Source organism: Trichosurus vulpecula, chromosome 1 (assembly GCF_011100635.1).
Source record: "Trichosurus vulpecula isolate mTriVul1 chromosome 1, mTriVul1.pri, whole genome shotgun sequence".
NCBI classification, from domain to species: domain Eukaryota; kingdom Metazoa; phylum Chordata; class Mammalia; order Diprotodontia; family Phalangeridae; genus Trichosurus; species Trichosurus vulpecula.
Window position 1 is genome coordinate 268,217,185 of NC_050573.1, and position 22,946 is coordinate 268,240,130.

The 22,946-nt window shown below is 40.1% G+C and overlaps 1 protein-coding gene across 1 annotated transcript; it reads left to right on the plus strand.

Annotated features, from left to right (window-relative positions):
- Positions 1 to 19,621: 19,621 nt before the first annotated feature.
- On the plus strand, positions 19,622 to 21,914 carry LOC118833458 (transcription factor SOX-17-like). The gene is made up of 2 exons (XM_036740814.1): positions 19,622 to 19,949; positions 20,658 to 21,914. Exons 1-2 carry the CDS (start codon positions 19,622 to 19,624, stop codon positions 21,557 to 21,559), a joined length of 1,230 nt encoding a protein of 409 aa, XP_036596709.1. The 3' UTR covers positions 21,560 to 21,914.
- The last annotated feature ends 1,032 nt before the right edge of the window (positions 21,915 to 22,946 follow it).

Sequence of the window (22,946 nt, forward strand, 5' to 3'; positions counted from 1 at the left end):
GTTGACTGAATTGTTGGGAGAAAGGAACTTTATGAATATAATGAATATAGAAAGCCCTTCAACCAATGCGCAGAACTTAGGGAATCTAGGATAATTCATGTGGTGAGAAGTCTTATGAAGGTGAAACCCTGTGAATTATTTCCTGATAATTAGTTATCCAAAAGCAGAACAGGCTGTGTTAGAGGGTAATAGATTCCCTTTCACAAGAGAGTTTCAAGTAAAAATTGGAAGACCATTTTTCCAGTATATTGCAGTGAAGATTCTTTTCAAGTAGGAGTAGGATCCATGGGAGTCTGAATTACTTCCTGAGTTTAAGTGTTATTCTATGAAAGCAATATGGCAGGTTTTTTTTTTGAGGCAATCTAGATTAAACGATTTGTCTACCCAGCTAGTGTCTGGGGCTGGATTTGAACTCAGGTCCTCGTCATTCCAGGACTGGTGCTCTATCTATTGTGCTATGTAGCTGCCCCAAGCAATATGATATTTTAAAAGTATATAGATTTGTTGACTTCTCAGAAGTGTGAGAGGCTGCAAGTTTCTTGGTTTAGCCAACTGTAATTGCCTATTACATTCCCTTTAACACTTTTAGTGCTGTTTCATTGCTCAGCCAGTAATCCTCAGTCTCCCTGAGCTGCCCAAGGGTTGGAAACATTGAGCAAATTACCAAAAGACAGAGTGACCTGGAAATTTTCATAATAAATAGGCATCCCTATGTTACCAAATGGAGCCACTTTTCTGTCTTTTCACTTAGGCATATTCAGTGACAAAAACTGGACTTGAATATAATTTGTCCCCGGGTGATAGAATTACCCTCAGAGGAATGGAGAAGTCAAGGAAGGGTAGATGTCTTTTGGTCAAAGGTGGTATTGTTCTGAATTGTTTCAAAATTCACTTTAACTTAAAGTAAAATCTGTCTTGTCATCAAGTGTAAAACAGCATTAGTAATGTAATCAAAAACATTTGAAATATCTTTGAGTACATTGCTTATATAAGTTGATAAAATTTTGAATAATCTGAAAAAAAGATGATGGTTTTCTTCTCTGGTACGCTATGCTTCCAGCAGTTACTTGTGTGATGTTGCTTGGTTAGGTTCCAAACAATTGGATGTCACCATTTTAGATCAACATGCTGAAATTTCTTTCTTGAAAGGGATTGGAGTTTTTATTGTTTTCATTTTTGTTTTGTTTTACTTAATAACAAAGGCTTATCATAGTTCCTTATGATGCTGGGCTTAAGGGTTAGAAAAAGGAGGAGGAGAAGGAGGAGAAATAAAAGAGGAGAAGAAAGAAGAGGAGGAGGAAGAAGAGAAGGAAAAGGAAGAGAGGAGGAGGAAAAGGAGAAGGGAAAACAGGAGGAGAAGGACAGACAGTCCAACCACATCTATGTAGTTCCATGGGTAACAGGATTAAAAGGAACTGATCAAAACAATTGTAAAATGGAGACAAAATGTCTACAGCTCATGAGTCTATGGTCTTGGAGTTTAAGTACAGGTAAATGGTATACAGAATAAAACATATTTTAGGTCTCTAGCAAGTAAAATACAATTTTACATTAGTAATAGCTTTGAACCCCTCCTACGGAGCAAAGGCTTCATCATGGTAATATTTTATCAATGAGACAAAGAAGTTTTAGTGCCAGAATCAATACATTATCTACTTTACCATCCCACATAGGAAACACCATAAGGACGGCTGTGTAATTTGGGGAGGGGAATAGGTCTCCAAGGGGTTCTGAACAACCATGTGCTAACTGGCTTTTAGTTAGAAGGCTATAAAATATAGTTAGTAATTCTTTTCCTCACCTAATTCTGCCTTAATTATTTTTGCATTATTTTAACAATGGATAGTATATTAAGTTTCGAATCAGAAAAATCTGAACTTAACTCTTGCCTCTGGTTTCAAGCAAGTCACTTAACTTCTGTTAGAATCTAGAGAAAGAACCAATAAATAGAAGTTTATATAGAATGATTTTACATACACATACACACATAATTTTGTGTCTAATGGTAGCCATCTCTAGGATGGGGGGGGAGAGAAAAAAATTACACAATAACTTTATTATATATTTGAAAGCAATAGCAAATTGTACATAATAGATTTGCAGTTTTGTGTGCAATCATCTTTATTATTATTATTATTATTATACTGTCTTATGGAAATGCTTGTTTTATTCCATAAATTAAAAATAAAATTACTGAAAAAAGAATGTTACCTGTTAGAATATAAGCTTTTCGAAAGAAGAGATTGCTTCATTCTTTGCCTTTGTATCCCCAGTGCCTAGCACAGTCTGGCTAGTAGGTGCTTATTACATAGTAGGTGCTTATTACATGCTTGCTGATGGGTTAATTGATGAACCTCAGATTTCTCCTGTCAACAGGAAATCACAGCTTCACAAAACATATGTGAAAAACTGGGTTTATTACAAGAGAAACGAACATTTATGTGAAACCCTATACTCTCTAGGATTTAGACTAGACTAGATTAGTTATTTTTAAAGTGTTTTCCAGAGGTCCCTGGGGATTATCCAGACCATTGCTTAGCAGTCTGTGAGGTCCAAACTATTTTCAAAAGAATACAAAGGTGTTTTAATTTTTAATATGGTAAATGTCAATACATATAATCCATATATACAAAAGCTCTTTGGAGAGTCCTAAATAATTTTTTAAGATACCTAAAGTTCCCTGCTAGCTCTAAATCTATCATCCTATGATCTAATAAAGCTTGAGTTACAATGCATCCTTAGTGAAGGAATTTCCAACACCCAGGATTCTCTATGAATACAGGAGTTCCATGAATTCATGATTTGGATTATGAATTATGGGAGTACTTTGCTGTTGATTGCTCCGGCAATCTTCTGCCGGGTGCACTACTGAGTGGAAAGCAACCAGGATTTCAAGGAGAGCATTAAGGTTAATAGCATCTTAGTTCCAAGGTCCCACTTCATTCTCTTCTACCTTGAAGTTTGGACAGCAGAGGAAACAGAGAATATGTTGGTATGTGTTTGGTATTGAGATGGTGGCCTAGGAATTCCTGTGTGAAAAAGGTCCATTCGGTATGACTGTGCCAAAAGTACACCTGAAAGAGTGAAACTGATCTTCATAAAGTTGTTTAACAGACACAAAACTGTGTGTAATAGCTAATGCAGCTTGACAGGTTAGGCAAAAAACTAGAATTCTGAAGCTTTGGCTTCTGGTCTCTTCATGCTTGCTGATAAAGTCATTGTTCAACACTTGTCTTTGTTTCATTTTTTTCATCAGTGAGATGGCAAAAATAATAATTATTTACTATTGAGATTGTGATTAATAATAACTCATAATAATCACCAATACTCCTGGTGGCAAACACTTGGCAATATAATGAATTCACATCCCTGGGGTACAGAAGCATTTAAAAAAAGCAGCACATGAAAAAACTACCATGAGACCAGTTTTCTCTCACTAGATCTTGTATTTTCCACTTCTTTAATCCCATCAATGTAAAAATGAGATTGAACCAATTCTAGAAGAGAAACTCAGTCCTAACTTCATCTCTATTTGCTGAAGTCTGACAGACCCTGAGGTTCTATGATTAACTGCTTAATCACCCAGGAGTCATATCCTACCACAAAATATTCATTTTGCATTGGTGGATGTCCACTTCCATATGAGATAGCTCTAGATTTTGCCTTGACATCTGATTTTTCTATATTTTTATTTACAACCTTAACAATAGTAGTATCTACAACAGCAAAGGTAAAAGGCCACTCTGTCCCCGAGGGAACACATAAATAATTTAATCCTTATTCCAACTAGGCAGGTCATTTTCTCTGTGGAGATAGTAAACTGGGTGAAGATAGCTGGGGTGGGGAGGGTTTGCCTGCCTTCAGATCTTGCAGGTTGTTTGCACTGGGTGTAGAGATCTTTCTTAGCTGAACTGCAGGTGGGTTGGCTAAGATGCCTTCTTTCCAGCTCCTGACTCCAGGTGATAGCTATTGTCTCATCCCTTCAGCAAACACCTTCAAAGAACATGCTGCAGATATGAAGTGGGTAGGAAGATTGGCTTTCTCCAAACAGAGAGACTATGTAGGGGGAGTAGGTGAAAATCATATTCTTAATCACAAGTAAACACAATTAACTGGCAACTGGATTAAGATACCTAATCAGTCAAAATTATTTGGAAGGTTCTTATGACCATTGATTACTCTGTGAGATAATGACTGTTAATAAAGTACATTCTCTTGGTGGGGTACCTAATTTCAGTGATCATTCTTCAAGAGAAATATCTATTTGATTTCACTATGATCACAGGAACCTCTGAGGAAGAGTTACTTAAATGGAAAGGGCAGAAATTAATTGCAATAAATGAACTGATTCAGATCCAGAGATTGTTTTACACACACACACACACACACACACACACACACACACACACACCTCTAGACTTTTCATTTTATAGGTGCAAGTAAGTCCCAGTGTGGAAATTGTATTAAACTAGAGGGATCCACCAATACAGATCACAATTCACCTGTAATGTCTAATTTCAGAGAATTTCCTGAGGCTATTTAACAAATGAGAGGTTAAATAACTTGTTCATTGGTCTCACAGCTAGTGTGTGTCTAAGATAGGATTTGAACATGGGTATTTCTTATTCCAAAGTCTAAATAAACCATTGGGCCTAAATTGGTGTCTCTAATTTTAGGCACATATGAAGCAATGCTAAGCATATGGCTTGTCTTCCTCCCCTTGAAGAGAATAATGAAAATTGGACTTGACTTGGGAGAGGGAAAATGATCATCTTTATGTTTTATTAACCAATGGCATAAGAGGAGATTGACACAGCTAGGAGAATGGTGAGTTGGCACTGTTCTGTATTGGGATGATGGCAGGCTTAAAGAACTTGGAGAACTTCTCTGCAAATTTGTAGAATAGTGAATAATCAATAATCTTGGCAATCTCATTCTAAACTTGTTCTTTCTTCTTCCTTTTAGTTTTAAGTAGGAGAGAGATCTTATTAACTCTGACCCTTATGTCCAACATTGTTTTAATACATGATGGAAGCCAGATAGGAGTTCTGTTCTCAGTGTAAGATGGACTGGGCAGAAGTACAAGGCATAGTACGGAGCAAGGAGCTCTGGGTCTGGGGTCAGAGGACCTGGATCATAATCTGCTTCTGGTGCTTGCAACCTCTCTTGGTCAAAATTTCCGTATTTGTAGAAATGAGAGATTTAGACTAGAGCAGGAGTTCTTTTTCTGTTTGGGAAAAATGTTTTATAGACAGTTTATAAGATAAAGTTCTCATATTTAAAATAAAAGGACTTTTTCCAAATTTTTTAGGATGTGAGTCATTTCTTTTTTTCATTTTTTATTAAGATTTTTTCATTTTTAGTTTACAACACTCAGTTACGTATGATTTTGAGTTCCAGATTTTCTTCCCCTGCCCCAAGACGGCATGGAATCCAATATATCTTCTGCATATAACTTCACATTGAACTTATTTACACAATAGTCAAGTTGTAAAGAAGAATTATGACCAATAGAATGAATCATGAGAAGAAACAAAACCAAAAAAACAAAAACAAAAACAAAAGAGAGAAAAAACAAAGAAAAAAAAGGAGAGCAAACAGTTTGCCTCAATCTGCATTCAGTCTCCATAGTTCTTTCTCTGAATGTAGATAGCTCTCTCCATCATGAGTCCTTTGGAGTTGTCTTTGAACCTTGTATTGCTGAGAAGAGGTCTATCAAGATTAGTCATCACAGATCCATATATCTGTGATGGTGTATAATCTTCTCCTAGTTTTGTAGAACAGGAGTTCTTAACCTGGTCTCTGAGAATCTAAAAATATTTTGATAACAATTTCTATATAATTGGTTTTTTTTGTAATCTTACATATTTTACATCTTACATATTTTATTTATGCACTTAAAAATGTTATTATGAGAAGAGGACCATAGACTTAACCATAGACCAGACTGCCAAATGGGCCCTTGCCACAAAAAAGTTAAGACTTTCTGAATTAGAAGGTCTCTCAAAGGTTTGTTTGTTTTGTTTTTCCCTAGCTCTAAATGTGTGATTGCTAGTAGTTTTAAACTCACAGGTAAACCGAATTGTGGTTAATTCATTCCAGAAAGCTGTATATCAGTAGAAAATGAAAGCAGGATAAAAACTTGTGTCAGGGAAGTCTGTGTGATTGTATGTATGTTTGTTGTGCATTATATGAGAAATCTTCCAGAAATGGAAAGTCTTTCATGAGAGCAATTTATCTGACCATTGTTTGTGCAACTTTGCCAATGGAAGACTGGAGAACAAGGAAGTTGATGGTGTTATCCAGCCCCAGAATTCATAAGTACTATCCAGTTTTCAGGAAAAGTATCATTTAGTAAAGGAAAATGCCAAAATAGTACTTTTTGTTGTCCTTTCTTTGGGATGCCAGTTACAAGATACAGCTTAGAAAGGTAAAACAGAAGCATATTTCTTTGGTTTACTAAATAAAGGTGAATAGATGGATCTGAATTCTTGGTAATAAGTGATTTCAAGAAATCTGATCTTCATTGCTCTGGATCAGAGCTAGTATCTTGACTAAAAGAATAAGCTCCACATAATTAACCAGTGGCCAATATCAGGGTAACCCTCCTATTTTCATTTCCTCTCAATTCTACTAATTAATCTATACTACTTGCAGTCTTCCATGAACTCAGTCACATCTATATTACTTGACACTCTTAAATGACTAATTAATCAATTAATTCATCATGCCTGTGGGAGCTAGATTGCTGTTACATAGTTTATAGAAGGAGGAAACTAAGGGTTGGACATCTTAGCCAATTTGCCCAATATTCCACAGATTTCAGTGAAGAAGCTAGAATTAAAATTTGGAGCCTTTGGCCTGCATATCATCAACTGAACTGGTCCAGGTGGTTGGGTGGTTTTTCTTCTTGTTAAATCACATGCATATAAGGCACAGACCTAGAAATAGATACTTGATCATCAGCCATCAGAAAACGGATCAATGTTGACTCGGTGAGACAAAAGTCATGACATGGAGTTATCATGCCCAACTCTGATCTTAAAGAGAAAGTATAAAGCTAATCTCTATTGTTCCCTAATACAGAAACCAGCATTCCCCACAAGTTCTCTGGAGCATCCATCAGCTAATTGTTGGATTCACATTTCAGGGCAGTTATGTTTTGAGATGGAGGCTAGGCTATTTTAAGCTCAGACTTGGGCAAATCTGATGAACACACTGGATGGACCTGAGACCTGTTGGAATTTTTGGCCAGTCTCTGGACCTTACTGGGTCTCAAAGGTTTAACCACCTTTTTAAGGTGAGAGGGTTCGACTTCAGGTTCCCCATCCCTGGACTAGACGATCTTTAAAGTACTTCTAGCTCTGGAGCCTCAAATATAGTATTAGATAGTGTTGTCCACAAGATGAGAAGACAGGATTCACTGGAAAAAGACCCTGATGTTGGGAAGGATTGAAGACAAAAGGAAAAAGGGACAGCAGAGGATGAGATGGATAGATAATATCATGGAAACAATGAACATGAGCTTGAACAAACTTCAGGAGATAGTGGAGAATAGAAGGTCCTGGTGTGCCATGGGGTCATGAAGAGTGGGACATAACTCAATGACTGTACAACAACAATGTTCTCTATATACTGTAGTCAATTCTTTTTAATGGGATGTGGGGTGGAAGGAAGGAAATACTCTAATGTTTTCCATAAGAAATATTCTTACTTCATTCATGCACTGGATCCTGGTAACAAGCCCTGATCACTATCACCACTCATAATTCAAAAACTGGGATAAAGATATGGAAAGGGGGAACAAAGAGATTAGGTAAAAGCATCATCCTATATTGGTTTGAGTTGAGGTACATTTAAAAATGTTAGAATGGAAGATGGCGGCTGGAAAGCAGGGACTTGCATGAGCTCCCCACCGCGCCCCTCCAAAAACCTATAAAAAATGGCTCTGAACAAATTCCAGAACTGCAGAACCCACAAAATAGCAGAGGGAAGCAGGGATCCAGCCCAGGACAGCCTGGATGGTTGCTGGATGAGGTCTATTGTGCATGGAGTGGAGGGGAGTGGAGCTCAGTGTGGTCGGCAACAGGACCAATCAGACAGGGAGCCGGGCAGAACAGGCCCTAGTGCCCTGAATCAGTGAGCTGTGTCAGTTACCAGACTTCTCAACCCACAAACAGCAAAGACAACAGAGAAGGTTAGTGGGAAAAGTTGCGGGGGACAGAGTTTGCAGTTTGGACACTGCCCCAGGGGCAGCAGGGCACATGCAGCTACAGAACTACAGCTGCAGTTACTTCCGGCCCCAGGCCCATGTGGTGGGAGGAATTAAGTGGCGGATCAGAGCAGGAGTGCAGAGCCTGCTTAAGATTTGCATCAGGTCCGGGTTGGTGGTTCTTGAGGAAGGAGGAGTGCTAGTGTAGCAGAGCTGGCTGTATAGAAATAGCTCTGAAATCAATGGTGCATCCCCTCAAGCTTGGAACAAAGTACTCTTTGCCCTACAAGCAGTCATACCCTGATGAAAAACACAAGGGTCAAGTAAGTTGGCTGGGAACATGGCCAGGCAGCGAAAACTCACTCAGATTCAGTCTCAGACTTTGGAATCTTTCCTTGGTGACAAAGAAGACCAAAACATACAGCCTGAAGAAGTCAACAAAGTCAAAGAGCCTACACCAAAAGCCTCCTAGAAAAACCTGAACTGGTCTCAGGCCATGGAAGAGCTCAAAAAGGATTTGAAAAAGCAAGTTAGAGAAGTAGAGGAGAAATCGGGACGAGAAATGAGAATGATGCAAGAAAACCATGAAAAACAAGTCAATGACTTGCTAAAGGAGACCCAAAAAATACTGAAAAAAATATTGAAGAAAACAACACTTTAAAAAATAGACTAACTCAAATGGCAAAAGAGCTCCAAAAAGCCAATGAGGAGAAGAATGCCTTGAAAGGTAGAATTAGTCAAATGGAAAAGGAGGTCCAAAAGACCACTGAAGAAAATACTACCTTAAAAATGAGATTGGAGCAAGTGGAAGCTAGTGACTTTATGAGAAATCAAGATATTATAAAACAGAACCAAAGGAATGAAAAAGTAGAAGACAATGTGAAATATCTCATTGGAAAAACCACTGACCTAGAAAATAGATCCAGGAGAGATAATTTAAAAATTATTGGACTACCTGAAAGCCATGATCAGAAAAAGAGCCTAGATATCATCTTTCAAGAAATTATCAAGGAGAACTGCCCTGATATTCTAGAGCCAGAGGGTAAAATAGATATTGAAAGAATCCACAGATTGCTTCCTCAAATAGATCCCAAAAAGAAAACTCCTAGGAACATTGTCGCCAAATTCCAGAGCTCCCAGGTCAAGGAGAAAATACTGCAAGCAGCCAGAAAGAAACAATGTGAGTATTGTGGTAAAACAATCAGGATAACACAGGATCTGGCAGCTTCCACATTAAGGGACTGAAGGGCTTGGAATACGATATTCCAGAGGTCAATGGAGCTAGGATTAAAACCAAGAATCACCTACCCAGCAAAACTGAGTATCATGCTCCAAGGCAAAATATGGATTTTCAATAAAATAGAGGACTTTCAAGCTTTCTCAGTGAAAAGACCAGAGCTGAATAGAAAATTTGACTTTCAAACCTAAGAATCAAGAGAAGCATAAAAAGGTAAACAAGAAAGAGAAATCATAAGGGACTTACTAAAGTTGAACTGTTTTGTTTACATTCCTACATGGAAAGATGATGTGTATAATTCATGAGACCTCAATATCATAGTAGCTGAAAGGAATATGTATATATATATATGTGTGTGTGTGTGTGTGTATACATATATATACATATGTGTGTGTCTATGAATGTATATATGTAGGTGTGTGTGTATATATATATATGTGTATATATATATATGTGTATATATATATATATATACACAGAGGGCACAGGGTGAGTTGAATATGAAGGGATGATATCTAAAAAAATAAAATCAAATTAAGGGATAAGAGAGGAATATATTGAGAGAGGGAGAAAGGGAGAGATAGAATGGGGTAAATTATCTCACATAAAAGTGGCAAGAAAAAGCAGTTCTTTAGGAAGGGAAGAGGGGGCAGGTGAGGAGGAATGAGTAAATCTTGCTCTCATCGGATTTGACCTGAGGAGGGAATACCATACACACTCAATTGGGTATCTTACCCCACAGGGAAGAAGGAGGAAGAAGATAAAAAAGGGGGGATGATAGAAGGGAGGGCAGACAGGGGGAGGAGGTAATCAAAAACAAACACTTTTGAAAAGGGACAGGGTCAAGGGAGAAAATTCAATAAAGGGGGATAGGTTAGGAAGGAGCAAAACATAGTTAATCTTTCACAACATGAGTATTGTGGACGGGTTTTACATAATGATATGCACGTGGCCTATGTTGTATTGCTTGCCTTTTTGGGGAGGGTGGGCGGGGAGGGAAGAGGGGAGAGAATTTGGAACTCAAAGTTTTAAAAACAGATGTTCAAAAACAACAACAAAAAAAAGTTTTTGCATGCAACCAGGAAATAAGATACACAGGCAATGGGGCATAGAAATTTATCTTGCCCTACAAGAGAAGAAGGGAAAGGGGGATGGGAAGGGAGTGGGGTGACAGATGGGAGGGCTGACTGGGGAATGGGGCAACCAGAATATACACCATCCTGGAGTGGGTGGGAGGGTAGAAATGAGGAGAAAATTTGTAATTCAAACTCTTGTGAAAATCAATGCTGAAAACTAAATATATTAAATAAATTAAATTTTAAAAAATGTTAGAATGTACTTCTGCTTAGGACATATGGTGGGATGACCCAATTAAGTAAACATCTTGTTAGTTTTCCTTTCTCTTCCAATGGCAGGCCTTGAGTAATAAGAATCGAAGTGATTAATTTTTTTAATGAACTCATTTCTATGATTTTCACCCATGAATCTGGCAATCTAGTTAGATGCCTTGCACATGATAGATAAATACATGTTTATTAAAAGAATGAATGTTTTTCTTCCTCACTAAGCCCTGACTTGCTAGATGACATTAAGAAAATTATTGTTATATATATTCCTCTAAATGTGATCTATGGCAATGACAAGAAAAAGAAATCGAGAGAATAAGCATGGGCAAAAGAATTATTCCTTTTTGTAGATGATGTGATGATTTGCTTAAAGAATTCTAAATAGTCAACTAAAATTATTTGAAACAATAATGTAAAGCTAAGTTGCAGGGGATAAAATAAATCATCAGTATTTCTGTATATTACTGACAAAAATCCATCAGGAGAAAGTAGAAAAAGAAATTCCATTAAAAATGATTATAGTATATATTAAAATCTTGGGAATCTACCAAAGAAGATATACACAGGAACTATATGATTACAGTATTAAAAAACTCTTTACAGAAATAGAAGCCTAAATAATTTTAGAAATACTAATTAATCACAATTAGGTTGATCCAATAAAATAAAAATGATAATACTACCTAAAGTAATTTACATATTGCATGATATTGTGTTCATGTTTCATTTTCAAAGAGAACCAATGACATCATGGGGTGATGTCTTGACTTGTCCATGAATTGGATTTAGGTGAGGCAGAGTTAAGAAAAGTCATCATCCTCATTTTCTCTTCCAGGGTCATTGAAGGCCACTGGCAGGACAAAAGTCAAGATGACTGGTAATGGACCAGAGCTGACTTCGATGTCTTGAATGTCTGTCTGATGAAGCTCTAATGGATCCAAAGCTCCTGCTTCAGCTATCTTCATGGCTATTGGAGCAAATTGTTCTCATCCACCCATTCTTCCAGGGGAAGTCTTCACATGCTTGGGGTAGACATTCCCCTAACTCACAGGGCCTCAAACCTCAGTTATGCTTAACCTGGTTAGCCTATCTGCTGAGACCATTTTACCAGGGTGAGGGTACTGCATATGCTGTAAATTCTTGGAGCCACAGGTGAGAGTTCCATGATTTATGCCATGATACATCAACTCTATGATATACCAACTAAATTACCAAAGGATTATTTTATAGAGACAGAAAAAATAATAACAAAATTGATCTGGAGGAACAAAATGTCAAGAATCTCAATGGAAATAATGAAAAAAAATGAGATAGAAGGAGGCTGAGCAGTAAGAGATCTCAAAATATACTACAAAGCAGTAATCATCAAAAATAATTTTGTAAAAAACAAAGGTTGGTCAGCAGAACAGATTAGGTACACAACATATAGAAGCAAACGAAACCAGTAGCCTAGTGTTTGATGATTCCAAAGACTCCAGCTACTAGGAAAAACTCATAATTTAACAAGATGTTCTGGGAAAATTAGAAAGTAGTATGGCAGAAATTGGGTTTAGCACAACATCTCACATATATGCAGTTAAACTCCAAATGGACATATAATCTGGATATTAAAAGTCACGTCAAAAATAAATTAGAGGAGCAAAGAAGAAATTGCTTTTAGGATCTGTGGATAGCAAAGAGTACACGACCAAACAAGAGATTTATAAAGCAGATCACAGAAAATTAAATGGATAACTTTCATTTCACAAAATCAAAAAGTTTTGCACAAATGAAATTAATGGAACTAAGATTTGAAGGGAAATAGTTGGCCAAAAAGAATCTTTCTGGCTAATTTCTCCAATAAAGGTCTCGTTTCCAAGATAATAAGCAATCGATCCAAATTTATAAGAATAAGAGCCATTCCTCAATTGCCAAGCAGTTAAAGAATGTAAAGAAGTAATTCTCAAAGGAAGAAATCCAAGCTGTTAATAGCCATGTGAAGAATATTCCAAATCACTGATAATTAGAAAAATGCAAATGAAAGCAACTCTAAGTTCCCATCTCACAATCACCAGGTCAACAAAGATAAAAAAGAAAAAAGAAAAGAAAAATATTAGAGAGGCTATAGGGAAACAGACACATTACTGTAAGGGGAACTGTGAATTGGTCTAGCCATTTTGGAAAGGTATTTGGAATTATGTCCCCAAAGTTACTAAATTGTGCATATCCTTTTATCCATAAATAATACTACTAGGTCTATACCTTGAGGATATCAAAGAAAGAGATAGACCAAGAAGTACATAAATATTTATAGGATCTCTTTTCTGTAGCATCACAGAAGTAGAAATTAAAAGTGTGTCCATCAGTTGGGGAATGGCTGAAAAAGGTATGGTGTATAAATGTAATAGAATATTATTGTACAGTAAGAAATGATGAAAGGGACTGTTTCAGAAAAACCTGGGAAGGTTTGCATGAGCTCATGCTGAACAAAGTAAGATGAATCAGAACAATTTATACAATAACGACATTGTAGAAAACAAACTTTGAAAGATTTAATTTTAATCAATTCAACGACCAACTATCATTCCAGTAGACTGTTGATATAGAATGCTACCCATGTCTTGACAGATGGACTAAATATGTAGGGTGGTACATGAATTTTTGGTAATGGACAATGTGGAAATGTTTCTGAATTTGCATATTTATTGTAAGGATTTCATGTTTATTTTGGGAGGAGGGATAAAATTAATGCTTGTTTGTTGAAAAATAATTAAGAAAATCATAGAATTACTCTGAGCCTCAATTTCCCAACTTTGCAAAATGAGGTTGATAGCATTTACCATCTATTTTTCTTCAAAGAAAACTTAGAATGGAAAAAAAAATTGAGACTCTTGGATGGTATAAGAAGGGCATTGAAAGGGTCATCTAATCAGTTTGCCCACCTCAAGGCTCACTGATGATAGTAGATGATATTTTTATAATACTTTGAGGTTTATGTGATATTTTCCTCTCAACAACCCTTTGACACGGGAACAGGTGGTTATCCCCATTTTAAACAAACTGTGAATCGTAGAGGTAACTCTACATGCCCACACAACAGGCTTTAGGAAGCACTGAACTAGGGCCTGCAACCTCAATCTATGACTCTGAATCTATTGGGTTTTTTTTTTTTTTACCACACTCTTTCCATTAAAAACCATACTGTCCCTAAAAACTATAAAGGAGATCTTTAAAAGATTCTTAAGGCAACTTTAATGATTAAGGTAATTCCTTTTGTCTTGGGGGGTGGGGGGAGTCCATATATATATACTTTTATGGATTTTAACTTTTCTTATTTTAAGAACAATTAAAAATTTGTCTTTATAGCTCTTTTGTTAACAAAAAAATTCTGATAAACCACCCAGGATTTTAATTTAATTACTGAAATTTATTTGCATAAAATATTGCTTAAAAAGAATAAGAGAATAGTAATATAGATTGAGAACTGGAATATACCTCAGGGTTGGAATCCATACATTTTACAGAGAGAGCCGAAGCTCAGACAAGTTAAATCCGAGTCTCACCCAACTAGTTGTGTAAGACAGGATTCAAACCCAGGTCAGCTTGACTGCGATCAAGTCCTCCCTACCTGCTCCCTTCCTACCTCCCTACCACTTAGAGCCTTCCCCCTCTCCCCCCACCCCGCCCCCGACGTCATCTCGCCCCCTTTATATTTGATCTTAGGAAAGTTCGGAACTTCTAATTGCGAGTGTTTTCTTGGGACTGCCTACATTCATAATGTTAAAACATAACGTGGTCATGGACGTTGCCTTGGCATTTCTGAGCCTTAACTTCCCTATTGTTGCCTCTTCTACCTCCAACCACAGGGACTCCGAGCAGAGCGAGTGCCTGCAACTACCTGGCAGAGAAATGTAAGGCCAAACTGCTGGAGCCCACAGTTGGAAGCAACAGGGGAAGGTAGATGGTGTATGCATCACAGAAAGGCACACTCTCCACTCCCACTCCACCTTTCTCAACATCCCCTGTTCCCCCCCTCCAAGGGAGCGAAGACCAAATAGCATTCCAGGAACCACTTGGTATGTATGTCTGTTGAGTGTGGCACTGTGATGGTCAGAATCAGTCCCAAAGCTGAAAAGTTTCTGAGGGGGGAAGCTGGCGGGAATAACGCATTTCCTGCTTCGCTAGTACAAGCTCCCAACAGAGCCAAGGGGGAGAACAGATGCAGACCTGTAGTCTCCCTCTGCAACTTCGGGCCAAACAACGGTTGGCAGAGAGAAAAATGGGGAGGACAAAACAGGGAATCGAGCAAAAGGAAGAGAAGGGAAAAGCCTTTGAGGCCTCTAGGTACTCGGAAGCTTAAGTGAAAAACTGGTAGAAAACCTGGGTACAGGGGATGGGGTGGATAATTCGAGAGTCAGAGATCCCGAGGATGCCATACTATTCGCAATAAAGGATGTCTCTTTCTGAGGAGTTTTCCGTTCCCCCCTCTCCCCTCTGCTCCTTGCCTAACCCCTCTTCTCCCACTCGATGCCCCCAGTCTCCACTACGCTTTAGTCTGCGGAGGGTTGGGTCTTGCACTTGGGAGTGTGCGTGTGAGGGGAGAGTGGGGTGGTTAGTGAAGGAGGGGCCCAGAGCAGGGAGAGGCGGGGCGAAAGGGGGCTGACACCTAGGCGCCACCACAACCTTGCAGCTCAATATTGCCCTGCCCTGGGCTGCACGTAGGTGCTACTGGCTCCTACCTGGAAGGTGGAGGGAGACCATTACCAAGGCTTGGAACAGCCAAAAAGAGCACCCGAGCTCAGTAAGCGCTCTCCTTCTCCTGTCCCCAAGAGATTGATCGGGCTTTGCTGAGAAAAAAAAAAATTCCACAATTTATAAACGCAAAGAACTTATTGTTTTACTTTTCCAAGAGGGCTATTGTTTATTCCCGCGCCTGGGCTTTTTATTGTGAGGCTTCTACGCAGCCTCTCCTACTAATCTTGAGCCAACCCTGCTCCCTCTGTGTTGGTTAGAGGGACCGAGCTGCTTCGCTGTACCCCCAAAAGTACGGCTGCAAAAAACACAAAACGCACCCAGGGTTCGCCGTGCTCTTTTTTTTTTTTTCAGTCCTTGGGGAAGGGTAAATTCGTGTTGGGTTTGTCTCGATAATTTTTTTTAAACCTCTGTTTGACATTTCTGCAAGAAGTTCCTCGATATTTAGCCGGGTCAGGTGTGCACAGGTCTTTCCTCTCAGCAACACTGATCGTTAACAAGGGCTATTTGTTGAGGTTATACCTCCACACCTCCTTGTCTTACAAACTAGTTATTTCCCACACTCTGCTGCGGACGGCATATGCTCCTCCAGCAGTAGCGTCTTCTAGGGACTCTAGGGACTTAACTGAGCGACGCGCAAAGCAACCCGTGACGAGGCGGAGGGTGCAAATGGAAAATGTCCGCTTTTATTTGGGTATGGTGTACACTGTCCGTACTTATGAAACTCCCTTCCTCACCAGAGAAACAAAACAAAACAAAAAATCCTTCAGTGTTGAGAAAAGCGGGTTTTCAGGAAGCCCTCCGGATGTTTGCGGCTTTTCATGTGGCATTTGTGGCTGGCTGTGATAACACTTGACCACTTCCAACACTACGGTTAGCAATGGGACTGAAATAGAAATGGTTCCTCGCAACAAACGACAGGGTTTGATAAGGTCCAAAAGAAACTGCGGTACAGTTATCAGAAAAGAATTAATGCCAAAGAGAGCAGGTTTTGTGCGCCAGGTCTAAACAGGCACCGGGAATTCCTTCCCAAAGATTTAATTAAATCAGTGCTGGCCTCTGGAAGGATGACAGTGTTATAGGAAGGAGGTGAAAGCTGAAGATCCCGATAAAGCTTTGGTACAGTAATTCCATTTGATTTCTCACTGAGTTAATTGGGGCAAAGATTTTGTATTGGGAGGCTAGTTGCAAGATTCTAATAGGTTTTGCTGCTTGTCAAGCTTGCTCTGGCTCTCTTTAAAAATTTCCTTTCTAGTCGGTTTTTTTTTTTGTTTCTAGGCTTGTTGGTTGAAGTAGAGCACCAGAGTGAAGAAAATTTCCAAATGTAAGTCAATGGATATAAGAAGCTCTTCTCTCACCTCGGGAACATTTACTTTTGATGCCTAGTTTTTTTTTAAAGGGTCACCAAAAGAGATTATTAAGGGAGCTAACTAAATGTATTACTCCTTTCTTGAATGCAGGATGATTTCCCTTTTCCCATATGTGTAATATGGATAATTCTCTTGAGTTCACCTGTCTCTCCTAGGGAGATTTTCCCAAAGTTAACTATCATTACCCAGATTACCAATCACCTCCTTAAATTAGAAGCAATGGTATGTCTAAATTTCTCCAACCTAAACAATCAGCATATTACTTTAGAACTGATGTTTCTAAAAGCTATAGTTAGAAGCTAGTGGTCCTAGTAAATTTTGGATGCCCTGCCTTTTCTATACTATCTGTATAGTCCTGAGAATGTTTTTAGGATTTGTTTCTCAGTTAACTTGGAAGAAAATTTAAAATTTCATTACAAAACCAAGCAACAAAAGCACCATTGTGAAATTTGTTTAGGAGACCATCTCTTTTCTAATTCACCTGGTTGAAATAATACTTCTGCAATTCTTTAAGCTAATGCCTCTACTTTCCAAGTTGGGTGTCTTAACCTTTTTAGTATTACGTTCCCCTTTGGCAATCTGCTGAAACCTTTGGATCCCTTCAGAAAATGCTTTTAAATGCATAAAATGGAATGCAAAGGATTACAAAAGAAACAAATTATACTGAAATAGTTATCGAAATAAAAAAATTCCGGTATCCCAGTTTAAGAACCCACATATTAAACTCTTTGCTGGTTCTCTTTTTCTGTCGCTTAGAACTTCTAAAATCAGATCTGAACTCTCATCCTGAATTGGGGAGAGGAAGTGTGGAGAGAAGGCTTCTGGGGAATAATTCAAGTGAGAATTAATGCTCTGAAGTGACATCTTCGCTACTGTTATCCACGCAATGGGAAATTGAGTGAGAGAATTATTCCTTCTAGGACTCGAATCTCTAAAGAAGCATGTTCTTTATCGAACAGAGTTGACACTACTGGAGCAAAAGCCCTCTCCACGGTATTTTGAAATGCGGTAGACATTTGAGAACAGTGAGTTTCTGAAATGGTCCTCTCTTGAATTGTAACATCACAAAGAACGGGATGACTTCAGCTTTTGGGCTGAACAGCATTCAGTGCTTTTTTTCATTTTCAGATGGCTTTTCACAAGCAAGCAAGAAAAACCCACTTTTCTTGAGATTAGTATTAAAGTTGTCTGAGCAACTGAAGGAAAAGGTTGGGGTTTGTGAGATAGACTCACCGGATTTTTAATTCAAACTGAGTTTAGACACAGTATGAAAACACACGTTGGCTTATCAGTATTCAGGAGTAGTTCCTGAAGATAGAATAAGAAATGTATTTTTTTCCAATCTGAAATTTCAGGCCTCGGTATCCTGGCTCTTTTTTTTTTTTTCCGTTAAGCCATTTACTTTAACAAAGGCATTCATATTTAAATACCGCCAAAAAAACAAAGGGTAGCAGACGTTGGCTGCAAGTGTGACTACTGAAAGCCACCGTGAGTGCTAAAGTTAGTTTGTAATAACTGTAGTCCAAACAAAGCTGTCCTTACCCAAATAAGGCTCTCTGATCTCCTGTTTACACCTGGACATTTCCAGATAAGCAATGGATTTAATAGCAGCTGGGAGTAAAATTTGAAAATATTCAAGTTTTGGCCCATAAAATTCACGTCTGACTCACATTTCAGCTTCTAAAGGTAAGGTTTGCCTTGTTTATTGGCAACGCGGGAGAAATAGCTTGACAAAACACTTTTCAGGACACAAACGTTTTCTTTTTCTTCTGTCAAAAGGGCATACAGTTCTTTAACAATCTTATGCAAACTTTGTGCGTTTCCTCCCTCCTGATTCTGAATATCCTAGGTACTAAATAAATGTGCATCCAATTCAATTGGAAGAGAAAGGTTGAAGTCTACAAAATATTAATTATGTTTTATTCTTTAGTAAAATGACATGAATCAACGAGGAAAACGTCGTAGGGAAACAGCAAAAACTTAAGTGGGAGGAAGGACTTTTATTTTGATTTTTTTTTTTAAATCAGAGACGTCATTGACTTCTGACTAAGCCCCTCTGAGAGACCTAAGCTATTCCCCCCGCGGGAATGAAGACATCTTGAAGTCGGTCAAATAGATCATTTTGTACTTTACTTAAAAGGAAAATACAAGTGCTTCTGTATTTTCACTAAAGAAGAACTGAGAAGGTTTGGTCCAAGAGTGCTGGCATTAAAAAAAAAAAAAAGGTTTCCAAGTAGGAACCTTTGAAAATATTACAGCTTGTGCAATCAATCCGACAACTACGAAATCTGAGGTCCCGATTTTCCGGTGCCTGGAAGTCTGGTTTCTTCCAGTTCACACCTGCTCAGGTAGAGCCTAAGCAGCTGCAGCGCTAGTTCTCGGCCCGGGAGGTGGCCCAGGGCCTAGACCGGGGAGGGGCGTCTGACACCTCGTGGGAGCGGCCCCGCCCCTGGAGCCCTATTGGTCGCGTGGGTATAGAAAGGGGAGCTGCCGCAGTGAGAGCGCTCGCAGTGGGTACTTGTCGGTTGGGGGCGCTTGTTCCTCTAGTGATTTGGACACGGGATTCGAGGCAGGGAATCAGAACAATCCACTTAGACCAATCGATTCCCCCGGGTCACTGCGCTCTCCTCCCACCCTCGACCCTCCACTGGGGGAACCATCGGGTCCCGGCTGAGGGCGTGGGGGCGGGGCGGGGTGCAGGGCGTGAGGTCTGGGCAGGAGAGCCATGAGCAGTCCGGATGCGGGGTACGCCAGTGACGACCAGAACCAGGCCAGGTGCGCGCTGCCCATGATGATGGCCGGGATGGGCCCCTGCCCTTGGGCAGAGTCTTTGAGCCCCCTGGGGGAGATGAAGGTCAAGAGCGAGTCCAGTGCGGGTACAGGGAGCGGGAGCAGCGCGACTGCTGCAGCTGCGGGGGCTGCATGCCGTGGCAAAGGGGAGTCCCGCATCCGGCGGCCCATGAACGCGTTCATGGTGTGGGCCAAGGATGAGCGCAAGAGGCTGGCACAGCAGAACCCGGACCTGCACAATGCAGAGCTGAGCAAGATGCTGGGTGAGTTGGCATTCCAGGGGAGCAGCAGGGGTCAGGAGGGGAGCCGTGGGCTCTCTACTGCATGCTTCGGTTATGGTGACCTCACTTCCCAAGTGGGGATCTTAAAGCCCAGAAAACAAAATTCTGTGTTTTGCAAGACTATGCTTCTTCCTTGCTTTGCTTTTCCCATGCATTCTCCACCCCTACATCGCCCCCGCACTTTTCGCCTACCCACTCTAAACTGATCTTCCCGGTCTTGCCCCCCCTTTTTGTCCCCCTAGTCTCTGCTACCCTGGTTATAGGACTTTTTCGCGGGAGGCTACCTTCGGGGCTAATCTGGCTAGAGTTTTTGCCCATTCTCCTGGACTGGAAGGAGAAACGCCCAATTCTAGGCACCCGCAGGCAGCCAGATAGGAGAATTAGATGAGGAAAAGGGAAAAAAAGTATTGGAGTTCCTAACAGAAAGGCAAAAGAGTATTTGGGAAGGGTGCAAGAGAGTGGATTAAGGAGGTTCTCAGAGATTGGAAATTTAGTAGTATTTTTAGAATAAGGTTAGTGCCCCCTTGCCAGAAGAGTTTCCCTTAATCAGAGGTAGTTCCAAGATGCCGCCATTCCCTCTTCTGCCATTTCTAGTAAGTGTTCATTGTAAGGGCAGAAAAGAGTGGGCACTGCCAGCCGGTGGAGAATGACCAAGTCTGTTCCCCCTTCCTCTTCCCCTTGTCCTTTCAGGGAAGTCCTGGAAGGCGTTATCTCTGGCTGAGAAGAGGCCGTTCGTGGAGGAGGCCGAGAGGCTGCGCGTGCAGCACATGCAGGACCACCCCAATTACAAATACCGGCCTCGGAGGAGGAAGCAGGTGAAGAGGCTGAAACGGGCAGAGAGTGGCTTCCTCCACAGTCTCCCTGAGCAGCCGGGCTCTGGGCTGGGACCAGAGGGCAGAGTGTGTGTGGACGGCCTGGGACTGCCGTTCCATGAGCAGGCCTACCACCCGGGCCAGGGAGTGCTACCTCCTCAGATGGGACACTACCGGGAGTGCCAGAGCCTGGGTCCTGCCCCTCAGTTTGACAGCTACAACCTGCCTACCCCTGAGGCTTCTCCCATGGATGGCATGGAGCCAGATGCAGCTTTCTTCACCTCCTCTCTCCAAGGGGACTGCCAGCCAGGACCCTACAGCTATCCTGTAGCCTCTGAGTACTCTGTGCATCCTGACTCTCATCCGGGTCCTGTGCACCACAGACACACGCAGGAACCCTTGGCCCACTCGTTGCAGGGTCTGATGGGCCCCTCCAACCCTCTACATATGTACTATGGTCCCATGGGCTCCCCCCAGGCTGGGGGCAGTGTCCGTGGTTTCCAGATGCAGCATCAGCCAGGATCTAGTCAGCCCTCTCCTCCTCCAGAGGCCCTGTCCTGCAGGGATGGCCTGGACACCAGCCAACCTGCTGAGCTCCTTGCAGATGTGGACCGCACAGAATTTGAACAATATCTGCATTTTGTGTGCAAACCAGAGTTGGGGCTAAACTACCAGGGACATGAATCTGGCCTCTCTCTACCTGATAGTCACGGGGCCATTTCCTCTGTCGTGTCTGATGCCAGTTCTGCAGTATATTACTGCAACTATCCAGATGGGTGACACATCTACCACTCTCCTCCAGCCTGTAGGCCAGCAGCATAAACAGTGTTACAGTGTTACACACTTCCTGCAGGAGCTAAGGAAATCCTTTCCCTCCCCCTGCCCCCCTTGTTTCTGTGTGTTTTTTAAATTGAGAGTTGTCTTGGCACCTAATTTATGGTAATTTATTTGACTCTAATCTTAGCAATTTCCTAAAGAGAATGTGGGGTTTGTGGGTTCATTCTGTCAGGGATTTGCTCTTAGTCTTCTCCCTAATTGTTATTGTCAAAATTGCCATTTGTAAGTTGGACTTTACCTTTTCTGTGTAATGTGGCCCAAAATACCAACCACATTATGAAAGTTCATGTTTAGTGAATTGGGGGGGCATTTTTTTATATGAATACTTAATAAAGTTTGAACTTTTCCAGTGTTTGGGTTCCCTGAAATTTGTTAATCATATTGCTAATTTAAACAGAATTGAAGGATTTTGTGTGGTTAAAGTGACATTTATTAAGAATGAGTACATATATATATATAATATATGCTGACTTCAGTAAGGATCTGTAAAATCTGGGGCATATCATCAAATCAGATTGTAATTTCCTCCATGTCAGTTTGAGATGCCATGACTGAAAAATTCATCTCATGGTCTGCTCCTTTTGTGGAGAGATACTTTCCATATTGAATAACTCTTGCCCTAGTAAAATATGCATAGGTGGTACTGGGTTTGTTTCCACCTTCAGCCCCAAAACAAAACTTTTTAAAGGTGAGAGAAGGGTTTCATCCTTAGTGAAGTGAGTTATATTTTGAGTGTTATAGATTCAATTTTAAATGCATTAAAAGTAGCTTTTTATATTGAAATTTAATAACTGCATTATCAAGAAGTCAACAGACATTTATTAAGCCCCTATTATGTATCAGGAGCTGAGTTAAGACCTTTTACAGTTGACAAGTTTTTTGTTTATTCATCAAAGTGAAAATCCAAGCAATTCTGTGTTCTCTTAGTGTCTGAAAACACGATCCTCCTGCTGTTTTCTGGAACTAAGTACATTCGGCTAATTTAAACCGTAACATTTTTTTAATTACTAGAAATAATTTTATTGATCCCAGTTAACATTAGCCAAGCATTCTTTAATTTTCCTAGTTCCCTATTTGAAAAAAAAGTTACATCATAGAAACTTGAACCTTTTAGTCCAAGCTTTTTAAAAATGTGTTGATCTATAAAATTTCATTTAGTTTTTAACATTCTGTTTCTTGAAATAGCAACAAAAAACCATGGGAGGCACAGTACTAGAGTTGAACTAAGGATTTCTGTGCTGTTAAGATAGGGACAATAATGGAGAAGAGTGATCTGGGATTGGAAAAAGCAAGTCTTTTTTGGGAAGGGTCTTGCAAAACTGACTCCTGA